At 41.2% G+C, this 23577-nt stretch overlaps 1 protein-coding gene across 4 annotated transcripts in view; it reads right to left on the reverse strand.

Moving 5' to 3' along the window:
* Positions 1-5396: 5396 nt before the first annotated feature.
* DMC1 (DNA meiotic recombinase 1) overlaps positions 5397-23577 on the reverse strand; it is a 40867-nt gene continuing 22686 nt past the window's right edge. For 2 of the 4 annotated variants that reach the window (XM_012458956.2, XM_012458955.2), the window contains exons 8-13: positions 19624-19715; positions 18676-18749; positions 18431-18545; positions 18044-18104; positions 7876-7992; positions 5766-6711 (exon numbers count right to left, since the gene is read on the reverse strand). In XM_012458956.2, coding sequence (XP_012314379.1) covers positions 6642-6711; positions 7876-7992; positions 18044-18104; positions 18431-18545; positions 18676-18749; positions 19624-19715 — 529 coding nt within the window. In that variant the 3' untranslated portion in view covers positions 5766-6641. Of the gene's footprint in view, positions 6712-7875; positions 7993-18043; positions 18105-18430; positions 18546-18675; positions 18750-19623; positions 19716-23577 lie in introns of all 4 variants that reach the window. The other 2 variants (XM_012458954.2, XM_012458957.2) reach the window with 2 other exon arrangements.

Raw genomic sequence — 23577 nt, forward strand, 5'->3', positions numbered from 1 at the left:
ATTTAAAATATACATAGGAATGAGTGAATGATTATTAATGTAGCAGGCCATCAGAGCCCCTTAGTAATTCAAGGTTTATAGCCAAGTAGCCTTGTTCTTTTTTTTTTTTTTTTTTTTTGAGGCAGGGTCTTATTCTCTTGCCCAGGCTGGAGTACAGCTACTATACTTTTTTTCTTTTTCTTTTCTTTCTTTTTTTTTTGCACTCAAAATGGCTTGGTTCCAGTGAAACTTTTTTTATTTTTGTAGATATGGGATCTCACTCCATTGCCCAGGCTGCTCTCTACCTCCTGGGCTCAAGTGATCCTCCTGCCTCAGCTTCCCAAAGTGCTGGGATTACAGGCATGAGCCACTCTTCCTGGCCCAAGCAGCCTTATTCTGATTCCATCTTCAAGAAAGTTAAGGAACTTTCTTCACAAGCAACTTTAGCCTCAAATGAACTGCTCCTTGAGGCAATAATAGGTTGTTCATTGTGGAAGGTAAAGCAACTCCATCTTAGCTGCTAATCAGCCATGTTGACTGCTGATTAACTTCTGTTCTGGGAAGGCCTTTAAGATTTCCAGTTTATCTGTTGTTCTTTGTATAAGAGCAAGTACTTACCCTAACTCTGGTTGAAAATAACTTTGATTATATTGTACTTTAGTTGTCCTACACATCCCTTCTGAGTCATGTATACCCTTTCCCTATGGTATATAAGCCCTGGGTCTGGGGTAGTAATTGAATGGGATCCACCATCTTGTCTCGCTGCCACTTGAGACATAGACATGGCAGGTCCCTGTTAAATGTTTCTGAGAGACTGGATTTGTCAGTCTCTTTCTTCAGCCTCTCAGCTTCCTCGGACTTCTGCGTGTAGTTTTTCATAGACCTGTCCACTGCAGAACATTATTCAAGTCAATTTTCACATCCGATCTGCGTGATACTACATTCTATTCTTCATCATCACTTGTCTTCTGGGATAGTCTCCCAGAAGCTTGTTCGAGCTTAGTCAGACTGAAGCATCTCTCCAGAAATTTATCAATACTGAGGCACTAAACATGCTGAAGACTAAGGTAGAAGGCATGACCCTGAGGCATGCAACATTTACCACCATATGAGGCCTCTTGAGAAAAACCCAACTAGCCTGCCCAGGTTGCTACCCTCCCTCTACCTGCCTTCAGACTTACATAGCCTTTTTTTTTTTGAGACGGAGTCTGGCTCTGTCACCCAGGCTGGAGTGCAGTGGCACAATCTCAGCTCACTTCAATTTCTGCCTCCCAAGTTCAAGCTATTCTCCTGCCTCAGCCTCCAGAGTACCTAGAATTACAGGCATGCACCAACACGCCCAGCAGATTTTTGTATTTTTAGTAGAGACAGGGTTTCACTGTGTTGGCTAGGCTGGTCTTTAACTCCTGACCTCAGGTGATCTGCCCATTTTGGCCTCCCCAAATGCTAGGATTACCGGCATGAGCTGGAGTGCAATGGCGCAGTCTCAGCTCACTGCAACCTCCACCTCCTAGGTTCAAGTGATTTTCATGCCTGAGCCTCCTGAGTAGCTGGGATTACAGGCATGCGCCACCACGCCCGGCTAATTTTTTTGTATTTTTAGTAGAGGCAGGGTTTCACCATGTTGGTTAGGCTGGTCTCAAACTCCTGACCTCATGATCTACCTGCCTCAGCCTCCCAAAGTGCTAGGATTACAAGCGTGAGCCTCAGTGCTGGCCCCCAGCTACTTTTTTAATAAACTTGCCTTCAGCCTGGGCACAGTGGCGCACACCTAAAAGCATTTTGGGAGGCTGAGATCAGGAGTTCGAGACCAGATTGGCCAACATGCTGAAACCCTATCTCTACTAAAAATACAAAAATTGGCTGGGCACGGTGGTGGGCGCCTGTAAGCCCAGCTACTTGGGAGGCTGAGCTAGGCTAATTGCTTGAACCTGGGAGTGGAGGTTGCAGTAAACCGAGATTGTGCCACTGCACTCCAGCCTGGGTGGCAGAGCAAGACTCTGTCTCAAAAATAAATAAATAAATAAACAAACAAACAAACTTGCTTTTGCTTTAGTCTATAGACTCAACCCATATTATTTCTTGCGTGAGGTCCAAGAACTCTCTGAATCTGGATTACCCTTTTCCAGTAACAGTGTGAGTTTCTGTAGCTTGGAGCCAAAAGAGTCCTAACCAATAAATCCTCCTTTTGATTGCTCCTCTCCCTTATATAGGCCAGAAATAGACCAGACCTATTTCTACACTGAGATGGAGAAGGAGGACTGAAAAGCCATGGTCCTTTGGTCACAGGTAATACATTGAACCCTGGCCTAGAAAAGCTCAGTGGGCACTGGTGATTTTTTTTTTTCTGAGATGGAGGCTTGCATTGTGCCCAGGCTGAAGTGCGATGGCTGATCTTGGCTCACTGCAACCTCCGCCTCCCGGGTTCACATGATTCTCCTGCCTCAACCTCCCAAATAGCTGGGATTACAGGTACACACCACCACACCCGACTAATTTTTCATATTTTTAGTTCAGAAGGGGTTTCACTGTGTTGGCCAGACTGGTCTCGAACTTCTGACCTCAGGTGATACAGCCACCTCAGCCTCCCAAAGTGCTAGGATTACAGGCATAAGCCACCATGCCCGGCTGACACTGGTGATTTTCTTGCTGCCCAGATACCTGCATAATCTGCAGTGCTGTCCCAAAGTTGGGCCCCAGGTTGCAGCTTTTTAGTTCATTCTCAGACTCAGCTACTGTTCTCCAAACCAGGACATATAAGAGTGATTGGACTCTGGCCAGGTGTGGTGGTTCATGCCTATAATACCAGCACTTTGGGAGGCTGAGACAGGCGGATCACCTGAGGTTGGGAGTTAGAGACCAGCCTGACCAACATGGAGAAACCCTGTCTCTACTGAAAATACAAAATCAGCTGGGTGTGGTGGCCCATGCCTGTAATCCCAGCTACTTAGGAGGCTGAGGCAGGAAAATTGCTTGAACCCTGGAAGTAAAGGTTGCGGTAAGCCGAGATTGTGCCATTGCACTCCAGCCTGAGCAATAAGAGGGAAACTCTGTCTCAAAAAAAAAAGAGTGGCTGGACACAGAGAGGATTCCAGCCTTAGCAACAGGCCAGATTGAAACCGGCTCCTCCACTGAACTCTAGGCCTTTGTGTTAGGCCCTGTTTTCCAACCCTACTGCCCACTTCTTGGTAAATTGTCCTTTGTAAGGGGTACTCTGCTTAACCCAGAAACTCTGAATTTCAAGTCTTGGGAGTTTTATTTCTGTCCCTACTAAAAGGCTCTGGGTTGCTATGCAAATTGATCCACCCCCTCTCCAGGGCTTCTCATACCAGGGAATCTCTAGGAGATGCTCAGTTTTTATCAAGGATGTTGTCAAACTATTTAAATTGTGCATTTCTAGGATAGTCAGGTGTGGCTTGAGGAAAGATAAGAGAGCTTGTAGAAGAAAGTTTATTATACTCACAGGTCCTAAAGAGGGGGTCATCACATGCCATGCAGGGTCACTGGGGAACACATGGGGGTAGTCAGGAAGCAGAACACAGAGATTGGGGAGAGCTTGGGCCATGGCCTTTATTGAAGTTTCTGAGGCAGGGCAGGTTAAACAGTTGAGGAGTGGCCAGTTGAATAATTTTTTTATTTTTCCTTTTTTTAGACAGGGTCTCACTGTTGCCCAGGCTGGAGTACAGTGGTGCCATCACGGCTCATTGCAGCCTTGACTTCCTGGGCTCAAGTGATTCTCCTGTCTCAGCCTCCCGAGTAGCTGGGATTACAGGCACCTGCCATCACACCTGGCTAATTTGTTTGTTTTTTGAGACCACGTTTCACCAGGTTGCCCAGGCTAAAATATTGATAGGCTCTAAATTAGATGGGTGGCCCCTAGTTGCCTGGTAGCAGGGCCTGGGATGATTAAGGCAAAGGAGTATTCTCTTCTGGAGTATAAGGGCCAGATAGAGCTAGATGGCTATAGATTGGTTAGTTTGTTCATCAAAGACATGCTCCTGGCTGAGCCCTTTGCTGTCTCTAAGAATTGGCTATCCCTGATAGGGGCAGTCTCTTCCCCAGCTAGAAAGATTTTTCAAAATGTTAAAACAGGCCAAGTGCGATGGCTCATGCCTGTAATCCTAGCACTTTGGGAGGCTGAGACGGGTGAATTACCTGAGGTCAGGAGTTTGAGACCAGCCCGGTCAACATGGTGAAACCTCATCTCTACTAAAAATACAAAAAATTAGCTGGGCATTGTGGTGGGTGCCTGTAATCCCAGCTACTTGGGGGACTGAGGCAGGAGAATTGCTTGAACACAGGAGGCAGAGGTTGCAGGGAGCTGAGATGGCGCCAATGCACTCCAGCCTGGGCAAGAAGAGTGGAAACTCCACCTCAAAAAAAAAAAAAAAAAAAAAAAGTTAAAACAGCATAATACACAGAAAATTTAAAATGTACACAATGAATCAAGTAACATAGCCTTCCTTTCCCTAGGACAAAAGTATGCCTTTATATTTGCATACGAAAATTATGCCATTTAAGTAATTTTGCAGAATGCAGAAAATCTACTCCTAGATGACTTTATCTTTGCTTATTCAGGGAAGCAGCTTCTGTGGTTTTAAAAAGTAAAAGGAAAAAAAGCTCTTATTTCTCAGTATCCTGCATTGTGAACAATTCCTGCTTGCTGAGTTTGTCTCCATTTTCTTTCCAAATCCCAGCTCCTGTACCTTTGCACATGCAGTCTCTCAGCTTAAACTTTCCTCTCCATTTTTAAAATTTTACTTATTCTTTTTGTTGTTGTAGTTGTTTGAAATGGAGTTTCACTCTGTTGCCTGGGCTGGAGTGCAATGACGCGATCTCACCTCACTGCAACCTCTGCCTCCTGGGTTCAAGCTAGTCTCCTGCCTCAGCTTCCCGAGTAGCTGGAATTACAGGCGTGCACCACCATGCCCAGCTAGTTTTGTATTTTTAGTAGAGATGGGGTTTTACTATGTTGGCCAGGCTGGTTTTGAATTCCTGACCTCGTGATCCACCTGCCTTGGCTTCCCAAAGTGCTGGGATTACAGGCGTGAGCCACCGTGCCTTGCCGAATTTTCATATAAGTTGATTTAACATTAAAGTCTATAAGGATTGACGTCTATAAAGCTTTTCATTGTATATTGTCATTAGCATTTTAATTTTTACATATTTTCATCATACATACATTTTGAAAAGATTTTTTGTTCAACAATCAAAAAACAATATATTTTACACATTTCTAAGATTAGTATTCAGAAATTTTACATTTAAATTAATTTTAACATTTAAACAAGATTTTTTTTTTTTTGAGATGGAGTCTCACTGTGTCACCTAGGCTAGAGTGCAGTTGCACAATGTCAGCTCACTGCAGCCTCTGCCTCCCAGGTTCAAGCAATTCTCTTGCCTCAGTCCCCTGAGTAGCTGGGATTACAGGTGTCCACCACCACACCTGGCTAAGTTTTGTATTTTTAGTATAGATGGGGTTTCACCATGTGGGCCAGGCTGGTCTCGAATTCCTGACCTCAGGTGATCTGCCCCCCTTGGCCTCCCAAAGTGCTCTTTTTTGTTTAAGTGCTCTTAAAAAAGATTTTTAATTCTTTACCCAAAATTTAAAATATAAAAATCATCACCCCAAATTTTAAATTTTATAATTACCTTTGTCTTTATCTCCCCAAGAGAATATGTATGTATCATAAATACATTTTTTTCTTTTTTTCTCTTTTTGAGCCAGAGTCTTGCTCTGTCACCCAGGGTGGAATGCAGTAGCGCCATCTTGGCTCACTGCAACCTCGATATGTCTTCAGGGTTCAAACGATTCTCCTACCTCAGCCTCCAGAGTAGTTGGGATTATAGGAACATGCCACTGCACTCGACTAATTTTTGTGTTTTTAGTAGAGATGGGGTCTCACCATGTTGGCCAGGCTAGTCTTGAACTGTTGACCTCAAGTGATCCGCCTGCCTTGGCCTCCCAAAGTGCTGAGATTACAGGCGTGAGCCACCGCGGCCGGCCATAAATACATTTTTTAAAAGTAATTTCTGCTTGTCAATGTCAAATGATTTAAAATTTGACTTAATTTAATGTTCGTTTTCTGTTGCTATAAAGGTGAATATGCAGTTTGATATTATAAATAGAAAGAGCTATTTTGTGTGTGTCCTATAAACATTCCTCCCTTAAATCCTCCTGTGGAAAAACATCCAGCTCTGTAGTCAGTGGCACTGCACCCTAGAAAAATGGTGAAGGGAAAGTCTTTAGGAGAATGGGACATTTCTGAACCCTTAGACTTTCCATCTGCTTAGTGGGTCACTTTGAAAAGTGAAAGGGAGGGAATCAGGTACCCCTTTCGCAACAACTAGTTTTCCATAGGTATATATGCATACACAGAGTGAGAGAATTTCAATAGGTATATAAATCTATATATGTCAGGTGTGTGTGTGTATATATACACACACACACACACACACACACATATCCCTGACTTTACATACAATGTATAGTTATCATAAATCAGGGACTTTTAAGATAAATATAATATTTAAATCTCTTTTGCTGACTTTAATAACATGGGGAAAAAAACCCTCTATTTCAAGATGTGAAATTGGATACTGGTTTTCCATTTCTTCAGCTCCTAATAAGCACTAAGAAGCAATTTGCATCAATTCACCACCTACTCCTTGGCATCCCCAATTCCTCCAGCAGTTATTGCGAAGGTGGCTTCATTTTCAGGCATCTCAGGACTAACAGAATACAAGGGAACAAAAGTTTATAAAAAGCTCTATTTCTATAAATACTATATTCATGTCACAGGCATTATGCTCCCATCAGTCTGAGTCTCCAGAGACATCTCAGAGTTGCTACAACCAAATGTGGCCTGCAGAACTTACCCACAAGTATTCTTAACCCTCACAAACATTCACTGAGCAACTTCTGTATATGAAGTTTTGAATATCAAGAAAAATTACCCCAAACTTGGAAACAGGCAAAAGGATAACTGAGTGTTCTTTTTTTTTTTCTTTTTGAGATGGAGTTTTGCTCTTGTTACCCAGGCTGGAGTACAATGGCGCGATCTCAGCTCACTGCAACCTCCGCCTCTCGGATTCAAGCAATTCTCCTGCCTTAGCCTCCTGAGTAGCTGGGATTACAGGCACACCACCATGCCCAGCTAATTTTTGTATTTTTAGTAGAGACAGTGTTTCACCATGTTGGCCAGAATGGTCTCAATCTCCTGACTTCGTGATCTGCCTGCCTGAGCCTCCCAAAGTGCTAGGATTACATGTGTGAGCCACCACACCCAGCCCAAAATCTGCAATCTTAATTAAACATGTAAAGTGCTGAGAAAGAATATAGGGTATAATATTCTGGGTAGTCTAGACTGTAAGGGTTAGGGAAAGGTTCCCTGAGAAATCAATGTTTAAACTGAAACCTGAAAAGCAAATAGAGTTAGCTTACCAAAAAGAAAGGAGATGTATTTCCATTCTTCGTACTTACCCTGCACTTACCACACTTTAATTGGAATTGATGATTTCATTATCTAGGTGTATGCTTTTAAAGGTCAGGGACCAAGTCTATGTGTCAACAGAATCTCTGTATCCCTAGTACCTAGCACACAGTAGGGACTTCCCAATAAGCTGAATACTTTTTGAGACTTTTTGAGAAGGAAATTCAAACACACAGCGTCTGCCAGTAATAATTACAGCCTTGCAGGAGATGCAATTGTGTTTAATACCATATGCACAAGAATCTGATGAGGAGGCCGGGTGTGGTGGCTCATACCTATAGTCCCAGCACTTTGGGAGGCCAAGGTGGGAGGATCCTTTGAGCCTAGGAGTTTTGACCAGCTTGGGCAACATGGCAAAGCCCCATCTCTACACACACACACACACAGAATAAAAAAAATTTACCTGTCATAAATCTTGGCAATTCTGAGTTCTCCTCTTCCCTTTCGCAAACTTATTCTTGTTGTTGAAGCATGAGCTAGAATGTGTCCCCCAATAGGTTTTTTGGGATCTGCCTGAAAGCTGAATTAATAAAACACCTTTTCAGGTTTCATTATATGGACTATATATGGCAATATCTGCAATTCAAGGCAACCTTTTTGTGGTGGGTATCAGTAGTTAGAGTAAGTATATATTCTAAACAAGCAGAGTCTTGTTCATAAACTATGGAGTGGGGTGAGTTTTGGAGTTGCTATATACCCCATTTAGTGTAGGCTTCTGAGAGCCCTATTTTATTATTCTTGTTTATATTTTGTTTGACTTTTTAAAATGAGATTACTGGCCGGTCGCAGTGGCTTGTGCCTATAATCCCAATAGTTTGGGAAGCCGAGGTGGGCAAATCACTGAGGTCAGTTTGAGACTACCCTGACCAACATGGCAAAACCCCATCTCTCCTAAAAATACAAAAATTAGCTGGGTGTGGTGGTGTGTGCCTACTGCCTGTAATCTACTAGTGCCTCTTCAGTTACTCAGGAGGCTGAGGCAGGAGAATTATTTGAACCCAAGAGGCAGAGGCTACAGTGAGCCGAGATCGGCTACTGCACTCCAGCCTGGGCAACAGAGCAAGACTCCATCTCAAAAAAAAAAAAAAGAAGAAGAAGAAGCTTTTTCTTATTTATTAACTGTATACTGAAATCCTTCATGAGAATAATCTTGGCAATATCTTTCTCTTTGTCATTGATGCCCAAAGTTTCTTTTACTAAATCAAAATATTGGTATGATGGCAAGAAGTCAAAGTTTCTTTATTTTTGTTTGTTTTCCTTGAGATGGAGTTTCACTCTTGTTGCCCAAGCTGGAGTGCAATGGTGCGATCTTGGCTCATTGCAGTCTCCACCTTCCAGGTTCAAGTGATTCTCCTGCCTCAGCCTCCTGAGTCGCTGGGATTACAGGTGCGTACCACCATGCCTGGCTAATTTTTTGTATTTTTAGTAGAAAAGGGGTTTCACCATGTTAGCCAGGCTGTCTTGAACTCCTGACCTCAGGTGATCTGCTCGCCTCAGCCTCCCAAAGTGCTGGGATTACAAGTGTGAGCCACTGTGCCCAGCCCAAATTCTGGCTTTTTAGCCATATGACTTGAAGCAAATTGTTTAACCATTCTAAATCTCTGCTCCTTCTTTTCTTTTTTTCTAGATGGTATCTTTCTGTTGCCCAGTCTGGAGTTCAGTGCCAGGATCTCAGCTCACTGCAGACTTGGCCTCCCAGATTCAAGCAATTCTCCTGCCTCAGCCTCTGGAGTAGCTGGGACTACAGGCACCCTCCACCACACCTGGCTAGTTTTTGTGTTTTTAGTAGAGACATGGATTCACCAAGTTGGTCAGGCTGCTCTTGAACTCCTGACCTCAAGTGATCTGCCCACCTCAGCCTCCCAAATGCTGGGATTACAGGTGTGAACCACTACTCCTGACCTGATTCTTCTTCTTCTTCTTTTTTTTTTTTTTGAGACAGAGTCTTGCTTTATCATCCAGGCTGGAGTGCACTGGTGCGACCTTAGCTCACTACAACTTCTGCCTCCTGAGTTCAAGAAATTCTCCCTGCCTCAGCCTCCCAAGTAGCTGGGATTACAGGCAACTGCCACCAAACCCAGATAATTCTTTTATATTTAGGACAGTAGAGGTTTCACCATGTTGGCCAGGCTGGTCTCAAACTTCTGACCTCAGGTGATCCACCTGTCTTGGTGTCCCAAAGTGCTGGAATTACAGGCATGAGCCACTGTGCCCAGCCTTGCTTCTTTGTTTTTAATAGGGGATAGTAACTATACCTAATAGATAGTTGAGAAAATAAAATGAAATAATTCAGTTAAGGCATAAGTCCGGTGACTACAATTATTATTATTTACCAGCTTTCCTAATCCTGACTTAAACATTTATTACCTATATTACCTTGGGCTAGTTACTTACCTTTATGAACCTCAATTTCTTTGACTGTAAAATGGGAATAAAAAAACTTTATCTCTTAGGGTTTTTTGAGAATTCAAGATATATTGAATCTGGTTTTTTTTTTTTTTTTTGAGACAGAGTCTCACTCTCTGTCACTCAGGCTAGAGTGCAGTGGCAGGATCTTGGCTCATTGTAACCTCCACCTCCCAGGCTCAAGCGATTCTCCTGCCTCAGCCTCCCAAGTAGCTGGGATTGTAGGTATGTGCTACCACACTCAGCTAACTTTTTTTATATTTTTAGGAGAGATGGAGTTTCACCATGTTGACCAGGCTGGTCTCAAACTCCTGTCCTCAAATGATCCGCCTGTCTCGGCTTCCCAAAGTGCTGAATTACAGGTGTGAGCCACCGTGCCCGGCCTGAATCTTGAATATTATACATACAAGCCTCCTATGTGCCAGGAACTGTACCTGTTCATTTATATACATTAGCTCTACCCTTATGACAATCTTGGCATATAAGAAATCCTATAAAAGATAATTATTGACTGGGCACAGTGGCTCATACCTGTAATCCCAGGGCTTTGGGAGACCAAGGTGGGCAGATCACTTATTTGATCCCTTGGAGGCCCATGAGTTTGAGATTAGCCTGGGCAACATGGTGAAACCCTGTCTACAAAAAATACAAAAATTAGCCAGGTATGGTGGCACATGCCTGGTTCTGTACTATCCTGGGGGCTGAGGTGGGAGGATCACTTGAGCCTGGGAGGCCAAGGCTGCAGCGAGCTAAGATCATGCCACTGTACTCCAGCCTGGGCAATAGAGACCCTGTCTCAAAAACTAAACTAAAATAATAAATAGGATAACTATTATTATTTAACTAAACAATTCAGCTAAAACAGTCACTCTGTCAGTGAAAAGTAGACCAAGAGACTTTTCTTAAAGTTTCTTTGAACTTCCTGTTACAGCAGTTATAACCAAGTCTTGAGGTGAAGTACAAGAAGGTGTAATAGCATTCCACATTCTTTTAGAGGGCTTTAATTTTCTTCTATTTCTGACCAAACTTCAGAAAACTACCCACAACCCTCCTTGAGCCTATCATCTTATTTCCTCTTCTTTTATGTTTTCTTCTCCTCTTCTTTACTCCTTTTGTCAGAGAACTGGGGAGTATGGTGAGGAGGAGGAAGAGATGAGTGGATATTAGGAATAAAGAGGATATGAGAATATTTCACTTCTCCCCCTCTGGTTGAACAGGATATGGCATATTATGTTGTTGAGGGTAAGACCCAAAACAGCCTGACTTGGCAATGTCAAATTAGGATGCTGGAGTCATGAAACAGATACAGAGTTATGGTATAGGATGAGGAGGATGGTACAGTGAGGTTCAAATAGCATTAAGTTTGATGTCAAAGATACCCGGGTTCAAATCCTGGCTCCCACATTTTTAAATTCTGGGATTGGGCAAGCACTAAGTATTCTGAGTCTCTGTTTCCACCTTTATAAATTAGGAATAATCATCATGCCTATCTTTTTTTTTTTTTTTGAGGCAGAGTCTCACTCTGTCACCCGGACTGCAACCTCCACCTCAGCCTCCTGAATAGCTGGGATTATAGGCGTATGCCACCACACGCGGGTAATTTTTTTGTATTTTTAGTAGAGACGGGGTTTCACCATGTTGGTCAGGCTGGTCTGGAACTCCTGACCTCATGATCTGGCCGCCTCGGCCTCCCAAAGTGCTGGGATTACAGTTGTGAGCCACCATGTGGGAAGATGAGGGAAGGGGAGTACCACCAACAGAGAAGAATTTTGAAGAAAGAGAAGAGATGGTTTAAAAAAAAGGTATGCTTAAAAAGTTTTGTTAAGTAATTATTCCCTCTGTCTGCTCCCAAAATATGGAGAAAAATATGTACTTCTTTCAATATTTTAAAGATGGAATTCTGGGTTCTTTCTTTTGTGGGCGGGGAGGTGAGATGGGGAGGGATTCAACAACATACTGAGATTGGCTTCACAAAAACAACAGGGAGGTCCAAAGAGGCTGAGTTACAATGGAGTCACATGAGACTTAAATAAGATGATGCATAAAAGCACCTGGCACATGGTAAGTAATCAATAAATATAAATTAATTTCGAGAGGAAGGAAAATTAAGTTCAAATAGATTTAATCACTTGTACAAGGTCACCATGCTAGTGGCCCTGGTTTGTTTTTCTCTCATCATATTGCCTCTGAATTTATGCTAATGATGTTGGATCAGAAGGTGATATCCTTAGGCTGAATGTGGTGGCTCATGTCTGTAATCTTAGCACTTTGGGAGGCTGAGGCAGGTGGATCACCTGAGGTCAGGAGTTCAAGACCAGCGTGGCCAACATAGTGGCCCTATCTCTACTAAAAGTACAAAAATTAGCCGGGCTTGGTGGCATGCTCCTGTAATACAGTTACTCGGGAGGCTGAGGCAGGACTGAGGCAAAATAATTTCTTGAACCTGGGAGGCAGAGGTTTCAGTGAGCCAAGATCGCGCCATTGCACTCCAGCTTGGGTGACACAAAGTGAAACTCTCTCAAACAAACAAAAAAGAGGTGACATCCTTAGAGAATAAACTGACTGTATATTTATAAGACTGCAAATGTTCTTAGGTGACTTTTTGTTTTCCAAAAACAAATACACAAGTGAAGAAGGTGGCAACGTCATGGTCTTATTTGTTGCTCATCTTGTTATTTGCCCCAGTGTGGGACTTTACGGGCTGATTCTTTGACTTTTTATCTCCAAGCCTTCATCAACCGGATCATTCCAGTTCTAAAGTCTATATTTGTAAGCCTCAACTAGGAGTTTCTCCTCTTGCTGTATTGTACGGCAGCTCCTCACCTCTATAATTTTGTTCCTTTTTAAACGATGTGCGATCAAGTATTATGCATGGAATATAAGCCTCAATTATTGTCAGTGTACTTGTGGACTCATACCAATTACGCTGATAGTTCCCTAACAGGCTCCAGGGGAGCTGTAGCTTGGAGTTCCTCAACACTGAGAAACAAAGATATTTTCTTCATGGGAGGTTTCCTAATAGCATTTAAAATCGTTTAGTTTAAAATTGTCCTTTTTTCCCCCCATTTAGTTGTGGCAACTTCTGTGCTTTATATTAAGACAAGCATTTAATTTGTATTGTTATAATTTAATATACTTTATTAACATACCAATTATAGTGAACCTTGTTTCCTAACAATTCAGCTAGGTGGAGGAGATGATATTTCAGAGTTGACTTATCCAGTAAAAATACTAGCCTTTGTTACTTTGTCTAGCACTTTACTTAGCTCACTTCATTGTCAGTCTCCTCCCCATTCCAACTCCCTCTTCAATTATCTGTCACCTCTCTATTTCTTCTTTCATTGTCTTATTGGAATTAATTCAAAATCATTTTACTCTTTTCAAAACTTTCTACAAATATAAGAAAAAGAACCCCTATCTGACCTAATTTCCACTGATTTCCTTTGCCTTCTAACTCTAGAGTGACAGCTTTGGCCTCTTCAATGTTCCTTCCCGACACCTGAAGAAAGAACATTGCTTTTAACTTGTACTGTTTTATTTGGATGCAACCCACTTCCTCCCTCTGAGCCAATGAGTCATTTTCTCTTTTTAAAGCAAGCCTTAAAAATCTTCCATTTCTCTTCAGTTTAAAATTATTCTCTTTGTGAAGCACTTCATGTCCTGTATATGAAAGACACCCCATAAAACAGAGATGATTGCCTTAACCACTCAAGGACTATACTATAGACAATGTGTGACTTACCAAGACTAAAATTTTGAGTTGAATGGACATCATTTCTTTTCCTTCTTTTTTTTCTCGAGACAGAATCTTGCTCTGTCACCCAGGCTGGAGTGCAGTGGCATGATCTCAGCTTACTGCAACTTCCACCTCCCAGGTTCAAATGATTCTTCTGCCTCAGCCTCCCAAGTAGCTGGGATTACAGGCACATGCCACTACCTCCAGCTAATTTTTATATTTTTAGTAGAGATGGGGTTTTGCCATGTTGGCCAGGCTGGTCTTGAACTTCTGACCTCAGGTGATCAGCCCACCTTGGCCTCCCAAAGTGCAGGCGTGAACCACCGCACCTGGCCTATTTTCCTTCTTTATAGAGGCCAAGATTTTTTTTGAGACCGGTTCTCTCTCTCTTGCCCAGGCTGGAGTATAGTGGTGCAAACATGGCTCACTGGAGCCTTGACTTCCTAGGCTCAAGCAATCCTTCTGCCTCAGCCTCCCAAGTAGCTAGGACTACAGGAATGTGCCACCATGCTTGGCTAATTTTTTATTTTTTTGTAGAGACAAGTTCTTTCTATGTTGCCTAGGCTCCTGGGCTCAAGCGATCCTCCTGTCTCAGTTTTCCAAAGTGCTGGGATTACAAGGTGTGAGCCACTGTGCCTGTGCTTGGCCGAGGCCAGGATTTTTGTCTTTTTTGTTCAGTAGTGAATTCTCAGAATATTGTTACATAGTAGATTTTATTTTATTTTATTTGAGACAGAGTCTCGCTCTATCACCCAGGCTGGAGTGCAGAGGCGGGATCTTGGCTCACTGCAACTTCTGCCTCCCGGGTTCCAGCAATTTTCCTGCCTCAGCCTGCCGAGTAGCTAGAATTACAAACGACTAATTTTTGTATTTTGAGTAGAGACAGGGTTTCACCATGTTGGCCAGGCTGGTCTTGAACTCCTGACCTCATGATCCACTCACCTCGGCCTCCCAAAGTGCTAGGATTACAGGCGTGAGCCATTGTGCCCGGCAATCTATATAGTAGATTTTCAATAAATATTCATTGAATTAATAAATGATTGATTTCTCCTCCTCAATCTCTTTAACTTGCTTAATACCATTTGAATAATTAATATTTTTCATAGGAATCTCTTGTAACTAAGTAGAAAATACTTATAAAAGGGTCTTGAAAAACGAGATAGATCTCAAACTGCAAAAGATGAAGCAAAACTGTTAAAGGTAAGTTTGGAAAATGCCTAAAGAAAGACACATTCCTTTCAATACAATTTACTGAATTTACTCCAGCATATCAAATATCTTTTAATATATATGTCAATGATTCATTTAGTCTGCTACCATATGATGTATTGCCTCTGTTTTAAAGTAATAGCACTTTGTATTGCAACCATCGGAGTAATAATTAATTTAATTAATTTAGGCAAGAATCTTCAATGGATGTTAATATAAATGCATGAAATCTTATTGCAGAGCAAGATATTTACACGGTCTCAAATTATCACCCCACAAATTACTAATTAAATACAAAAGGGAATTTTTGTAATTTTCTTTTATAATGGAGACATCATGTAAATATCATTTTAATCAAATGATCAGAATTAACATCATTAATAATGGAACAAACTGCCATCATGTGCCTCCTGATATGATATACTGAGAAGGCCATAATATTGCTTAGGCAGTTTTCCTGTCAAAACGTTTAACATTTTAAACAATGAAGAAAAAAATCAACTTCAAATAGAGGGACGTTGCAAAACAGTTGGCCTGTATTCTTCAAAAATGTCAGTGTCATAAAAGTCTAACAAAGGTTGAAGAGCTGTTCTGATTAAAGGAGACTAAAGAGACATGACAATTATGCACAGTGCATGTTCTTCAATTGATCCTGAATTGAATGCAAAACAAAAAAATCCCCCAAGGACTATAAAGGACATTATTGGGACAATTGGAGACACTTGAATACAACTGTGTATTAGATAACATTATTATGCTGATATTAGAAATTCTGAATGTGATAATTGTATTGTGGCTATGTAGAAGAACATAATTATTCTTAGAAGAGATATGGTGAAGTATTAAGAGGTGAAGTGCCATGATGTCTGTGAATAATTTCCAGTGGTTCAGAAGAAACCTCTCAAATGGTTCACCAAAAAATACATATACAGGCTGGGTGTGGTGGCTCACACCTGTAATCCCAGCATTTTGGGAGACTGAGGCGGGCAAATCACCTGAGGTCAGGAGTTCGAGACCAGCCTGGCCAACATGGTGAAACCCCATCTCTACCAAAAATACAAAAATTAGACAGCCATGGTGGCAGGTGCCTGTAAGCCCAGCTATTAGGGAGGCTGAGGCAGGAGAATCGCTTGAACCTTGGAGGCAGAGGTTGCAGTGAGCTGAGATGACACCACTGCATTCCAGCCTGGGTGACAAAGCAAGACTCTGTCTCAGAAAAACAAACAAACAGGGCCAGGCACAGTGGCTCACACCTGTAATCCCAGCACTTTGGGAGGCCGAGGCAGGTGGATCACCTGAGGTCATGAGTTCGAGACCAGCCTGGCCAACACAGTGAAACTCCATCTCTACTAACAATACAAAAAAAATTAGCTGGATGTGGTGGTGGGTGCCTGTAATCCTAGCTACTCGGGAGGCTGAGGCAGGAGAATCGCTTGAACCGAGGAGGCAAAGGTTACAGTGAGCCGAGATCGCGCCATTGCACTCCAGCATGGGTAACGAGTGAAACTCCATTTCAAAAAAAAAGAAAAACAAAAACAAAAAATTATATACACATACATATGCCTATGGGAATGTGTGTATGTGTGGAGAGGCAAAGAGCTTTTACACCTACACACACACACACACACACACACACACACACACACACACATGAGAGAGAGAAAATGTGGCAAATTTAACAACTGATGAACCTAGATAAATGAGTATGTCTTGCTGTCTCCCAGGCTGGAATGCAGTGGTGCAAATTCATTGTACTAGTTTTGCAAATTCTCTCTGGTTAAAACATTTTCTAAATAAAAAGCTTTAAAAAAAATCTTTTTTTTTTTTTTTTGAGATGGAGTCTCACTCTTTCACCCAGGCTGGAGTGCAGTGGCACAATCTCAGCTCACTGCAACCTCTGCCTCCCGGGTTCAAGAGATTCTCCTGCCTCAGCCTCCTGAGTAGCTGGGATTACAGGCGCCTGCTACTATGCCCAGCTAATTTTTTGTATTTTTAGTTCAGACAGGATTTCACCATGTTGACCAGGCTGGTCTTGAACTCCGACCTTGCGATTTGCCTGCCTTGGCCTCCCAAAGTGCTGGGACTACAGGCGTGAGTCACCGTGCCTGGCCTAAAAGGTTTTTTAAAAAGATTTTTGGCCAGGCAAGGGGGGTCACACCTGTAATCCCAGCACTTTGGTACTCCAAGGTGAGAGGATCGCTTGAGGCCAGGAATTTGAGACCAACCTGGCCAACATGACAAAACCCTGTCTCTACTAAAAATAAGAAAATTAGCCAGGCTTAACAGAGTGAAAAAAAAAAAAGAAAGAAAATTAGCCAGGCTTGGTGGTGTGAACCGGTAGTCCCAGCTACTTGGGAGACTGAGGCGGGAGCATCACCTGAGGCTGGGAGGTGGAGGTTGCAGTGAGAAGAGATGGTGCCACTGCACTGCAGCTTGGGTAACAGTGAGATCTTGTCTCAGAAAAAAAGAAAAGAAAACACTTTTAAAAAGCATTATCATGAATTTAGGTTTGTTTTGTTTTGTTTGAGACAGAGTCGTGCTCTGTCTCCCAGGCTGGAGTGCAGTGGTGTGAATTTGGATTATTTTGATTGCTTATTCAGACACATAATGCTCAAAATTTGTTACGGTGGCAACAAACCTTTCTTTGGCTTTTCTATTTTTACTATCCTACTTTAGCTCTCTGTGTCTTTCTATTCCCTGCCATTTTTCAGAGCCATCAATAGTTATGTCACGTGCACAAACACTTCGACAAATTCTGAATATGACTAGGCTGAACTGAAATTATTTTTCTTCCAACAGGAGACTTCTTCCATAGGGCCTCTGATAAATATATCTCATGTATATCCTGTAGAAAGATGATATTTCTCTTTTTATGAATGGCTTCTATCGCACTGATAAGCTGCAATATTAGTTTTTATTTCCCTAGGATCTATTTCTTATTGTCCTCCTATAGTCCTTTAGCCCTAGACCAAAGAAAAGCCCAAAGTACTGCTGAAAATGGTTGAAGTATTGCTTTATTCTGTAAAGAACTAGAGAAAAATAGATTCTGGATACCAAGTGATATCTGAATTATGAAGTCATATATACTGTGCAATAAAGTGATTTGTGATACATTTGTGCCCACATAAAGACTAATGATTTTGAAATTATTTTCTATTCTACACCGTAACCCTCTTTATGTTAACCTCTGTGAAATAAAAAGTAGAATATTGGGGCTTACGTCATAGTTGCTCCTGGATCAGCAGTCATTTGATTGGTCACAAAAATAGCCACATTATATTCTGCATCAAGAGATAAAATTTAAAAACTATGAGAAGGGCAATATAATATTTAAAAGTTCACTGTTTAGATTTCAGAGTTTAGAAATATTGCATCATGAATTTATTTTATAAACAAGATCATATTCCTATTTTTCACTGACAACAGAAATTATTTAAGTTTTTTAGGTTAGAATAAATATTATTGGTTTAAAGAAAGAGTTGTATTACCAAGAAGGTAATTTTATTTTTTTAAAAAAACACTGCCTCCTAACATTATATTCCAAGCTTCTCTGCAAAGTATACTTGGCAAACATAGTCACAGATGCCATTTTATTTTAAAGATGTACCTTCTGAGATTTTTTGGAGTCGTGATAACATCTGGGCCAGTTTTTGCTGCCGTTCAGCCAACTCCCCACGGCCACTGAAATCCACTCGAAAAAGTGCCATTATTGAATCGATAATCTACACAGGATTAATGTAAAAATAAACATGCATTTGGAAATTGAAGGAAGTTATTTGAATAGAGATCAATAGAAGAAAAATATTATGCTAAATAGTTCTGTGAAAGCAATGTTTAAAAGCTTGAACCAACCAATAGCTTGAAGATGCCAGGTTCCTCATGGAACTTTGCTGCTACATAATCAAGTAGCTCCATCTGATGTTCACCTGGTGGGAAATGCAGTGAGAAAATGTTATAAAAGTTGAAAGAAGCAGAGGCTAAGATCATTTATGTTCTTGGGAGCCAGACAAAACAGACTCCTTGAAGGATTCGCTTAATTATGAGTTTATTAAATATTATTGCAGCCAGGCGCAGTGGCTCATACTTGTACTCTCAGCACGTTGGGAGGCCGAGGTGGGTGGATCACCTGAGGTCAGGAGTTCACACCAGCCTGGCCAGTATGGTGAAATCCCGTCTCTACTAAAAATACAAAAAAGTAGCCCGGTGTGGTGGTGTGCGCCTGTAATCCCAGCTACTCCGGAGGCTGAGGCAGGAGAATCGCTTGAACCCGGGAGGCGGAGTTTGCAGTGGGCCGAGATTGACCATTGCAATCCAGTGACTCCGTCTCAAAAAAAAATAATAATAACACCACATACACACACACACACACACACTAGCTGGCTGTGTTGGCTTGTGCCTGTAATCCCAGCTACTTGGGAGGCTGAGGCAGGAGAATCGCTTGAACCTGGGAGGTGGAAGTTGCAGTGAGCAGAGATTGCACCACTGCACTCCAACCAGGGTGACAGAGCAAGATTCCGTCTCAAAAAAAAAAAAGTTATTGCATATTCTGCCTTAGCATATATACCAAATGCTACATTATCCAAAAAGAATGTTACTTTTCATTTTAAAGACAAAGAATAATAATTTGAGGGCACTTTATTATCTAAGGACTTACCAGATGATAAAATTTATAGACTGACTAAATTAATTTGGAAAAAAATAAATTAGAAAAAAAGTAACAAAATGTCGTATCACTCAAGTAGTAAATCAGTGCTGCCAACCTTACATTGACCCAAGCATCCCACTGCGTGGGGCTCTTACTAGTATATGCACGTGCATAAAGTACATTGTCCAGTACTGCATCATGGTCTACATTGAAGCGATCAGCAATGTCCCGAAGGCGATCTGGACGGCTGGAGTATGCCAAGATTAAGGATCCAATAAATCAATTCTAAAAAAGTTTAGACAACCACTACAAAAGAATATCTTATGTAAATTAACATAGAAGCCAAACAATGTACCTGTGAATGTATTCTAGAGGATGCTAGCAACCAGTTAAAGTCTATGTAAGATTTGTTTCTTCATAAGTGCCTCAATTTACCATAGGTAGTGATAATGGTCATAGAAATGTGGGGCAGTAATAACTATTAAATTATCAAATCTTTACAATAACCTTGGAAGCTAGTTTTTATGGCCTATTTTACGTTTTACAACAGAGGACACTGGTAAACAGAGATTAGGCAAATGACTTGAGTTTATGCAGCAAACCAGTTACAAGAAAAAAACTAGAAACTAAGTTTTGTGAGTCCTTTTGTTCTCAGATCTATAAAAATAGACCTGTAATAGATAATATCACTGAATTATAATTCAGTCCCTGCAAAGTGAATTAATTTACTCTCTTCATAACCCTCATCTGTTCAATATGAAATAGTTTATGATATCATTAATCATGTGTTGTTAACAAATGATAAATTTGACTACATGAACCAAAGGGTCAAAATGGTAACTTCAAGGGTCCAGAAGAGAAATATCAATCCAAGGTTTTTTGTTTGTATAGATTTTCTTTTTATTTTCAAATCTTACATGGAAAATGTACAGAGTTTAAAATCTACCTTCTTCTAAAGGAGTTGTTAGCTTTTTTTTGAGACAGAGTCTTACTCTGTTGCCCAGGCTGGAGTGCAGTGGCACGATCTCGGCTCACTGCAACCACTGCCTCCCAGGTTCAAACAGTTCTCCCCCTCCAGTCTCCTGAGTAGCTGGAATTATAGGCGCGAGACACCATACCCAGCTAATTTTTGTATTTTTAGTGGACACGTTTTTGCCATGTTGGCCAGGCTGGTCTCGAACTCCCGACCTCAAATGATCTGCCTGCCTCAGCCTCCCAAAGTGCTAGGATTACAGGCATGAGCCATGCCTGGCCAGGAGTTGTTAGCTTTCTGAAATTAACAAATTCATAGGTAAAAAAAACAACCAACAAACAAACACATTTTATTGGGAGTCTGAACAAACTCCCCAAGTCTCCACAAACAAGTTTATTGGGGGTCTGAAGGAACTCTCCAAACCTCCATGATTTAGCAGGAGATAAGATAAGGGTAATCACCCCAGTACCTGGACCCATTTAGATTAAGGAAATTTACTGAGGCTCCAGAGGAAGATCTTTAGGACTCAGATCTTAGTTACAGATTAAAAGAAGTTAATCACTTATTTCTTTTTTTAAATTTTATTTTATATATTTTTTGAGATGGAATCTTGCTCTGTTGACCAGGCTGGAGTGCAGTGATGCAATTTCAGCTCACTGCAATCTATGCCTCCCAGGTTCAAGTGATTCTCCTGCCTCAGTATTGTGAGTAGCTGAGACTACAGGCATGTGCCACTATGACTGGCTAATTTTTGTATTTTTAATCTTCTTTCTTTTTAATTAAAAAAATTTTTTTCTTTGCAAAGTTATGACTGAATTTTTGTATTTTTAGTAGAGATGAGGTTTCACCATGTTGGCAAGGCTGGTCTCAAACTCCTGGCTTCAAGTGATCTGCCCACCTTGGCCTCCCAAAGTGACTTATGTATTTAGATGAATGCACACTTATATGTAGATGTATAGCTTAGAAGGGATATAAGCTCTGGAAGACTTTGTAATTTTCAGCTGGTCTGGTGTTATTTTCCAGGTCTTCCTGTAATGGGTTATAGAAACAAAAACTCCTTCCTTTCCCAGTTCATCTGCATCTCATTATTGGGCCGTGAGAATAAGCACACTGACCCTCAGTTTGGTCTGGGAACAGTGTGACCGGGGAGTAAAAATTGGGCTTAAATCCTCAACAAAATACTAGGAAACCAAATTCAACAACACATTAAACAGATCATTCATCATGACCAAGTGGGATTCACTCAGGGATGCAAGGATGGTTCAACACAAATCAATGTGATATATCATATCAACAGAAAGGACAAAAAATGTATCATTTCAATTGATGCTGAAAAAGCATTTGATAAAATTCAACATTCCTTCATGATAAAAAACCTCAAAAAAAACTGGGTATAGGCTGGGCACGGTGGCTCATGCCTATAATCCCAGCACTTTAGGAGGCCAAAGTGGGCGAATCACGAGGTTAAGAGATCAAGACCATCCTGGCCAACATGGCCAATATGGTCTCTACTAAAAATACAAAAATTAGCTGGGTGTGATGGTGCGCACCTGTAGTCCCAGCCACTTGGGAGGCTGAAGCAGGACAATCACTTGAACTTGGGAGGTGGAGGTTGCAGTGAGCCTAGATTGCATCACTGCACTCCAGCCTGGCAACAGAATGAGACTCTGTCTCAAACAAAACAAAAAATTGGGTATAGAAGGAACATACCACAACATAAAAGCCATATGCAACAGACCCACAGCTAGTATCATACTGGATAGAGAAAAACTGAAAGTCTTTCCTCTAAGATCTGGAACAAGACAAGTATGCCCATTTTGCCACTGTTATTCAACATAGTACTGGAAGTCCTAGCTAGAGCAATCAGACAAGAGAAATAAATAAAGGGCATCCAGATTGAAAAGGAAAAAGTCAAATTATCCTTGTTTGCTGATAATAAGATCTTATATTTGGAAAAACCTAGATTCCCTAAAAAAACTATTAGAACTGATAAACAAATTCAGTTAACTTGCAGGATAAAAAATCAACATACAAAAATCAATAGCATTTCTAAATACCAACAGTGAACAATCTGAAAAAGAAGTTTAAAAATTAATCCCAGCCAGGCGTGGTGGCTCACACCTGTAATCCCAACACTTTGGGAGGCCAAGGCGGGTGGATCACGAGGTTAAGAGATCGAGACCATCCTGGTCAACATGGTGAAACTCCATCTCTACTAAAAATATAAAAAATTAGCTGGGCACGGTGGTGCGCGCCTGTAATCCCAGCTACTCAGGAGGCTGAGGCAGGAGAATTGCCTGAACCCAGGAGGCGGAGGTTGCGGTGAGCCGAGATCACACCATTGCACTCCAGCCTGGGTAACAAGATCGAAACTCCATCTCAAAAAAAAAAAAAAAAAATTAATCCCATTTACAATAGCTACAAATAAAATTAAATATCTAGAAATTAACTTAACCAAAGAAGTGAAAGATCTCTACAATGAAAACTATAAAACATTGATGAAAGAAATTGAAGAGGACACACGAAAAACAGAAAGATATTCCATGTTCATGAGTTGGAAGAATCAGTATTGTTAAAATGTCCATACTACCCAAAGCAATCTACAGAGTCAGTGCAATTCCTATCAAAATACCAATGACATTCTTCAGAGAAATAGAAAAACAATCCTAAAATTTATATGGAACCATGAAAGACCCAGAATAGCCAAAGCTATCTTAAGTACTAAAAATACAAAACTGGAGGAATCACATTACCTGACTACAAATTATACTGCAGAGTTATTGTAACCAAAACAGCATGGTATGGGCATGAAAACAGACACAGAGACAAATGGAACAGAATAGAAAACCCAGAAACAAATCCACACACCTAAAGTGAACTAATTTTTGACAAAAGTGCCAAGGACATACATTGGGGAAAAGACAGTCTCTTCAGTAAATGGTGGTGGAATAACTGGATATCCATATGCAGAAGAAAGAAATGAGACTCCTATCTCCCACCATATAAAAAATCAAATCAAAATGGACTAAAGACTTAAATCTAAGACCTCAAACTATGAAACTACTAAAAGGAAGCATCGGGGAAACTCTACAGGACATTGGACTGGGTGAAGATTTCTTAAGTAATACAACACAAA

Source organism: Aotus nancymaae, unplaced genomic scaffold, assembly GCF_030222135.1.
Source record: "Aotus nancymaae isolate 86718 unplaced genomic scaffold, 86718_ANA_hifiasm-v0.15.2.pri h1tg000076l, whole genome shotgun sequence".
Lineage (NCBI taxonomy): Eukaryota > Metazoa > Chordata > Mammalia > Primates > Aotidae > Aotus > Aotus nancymaae.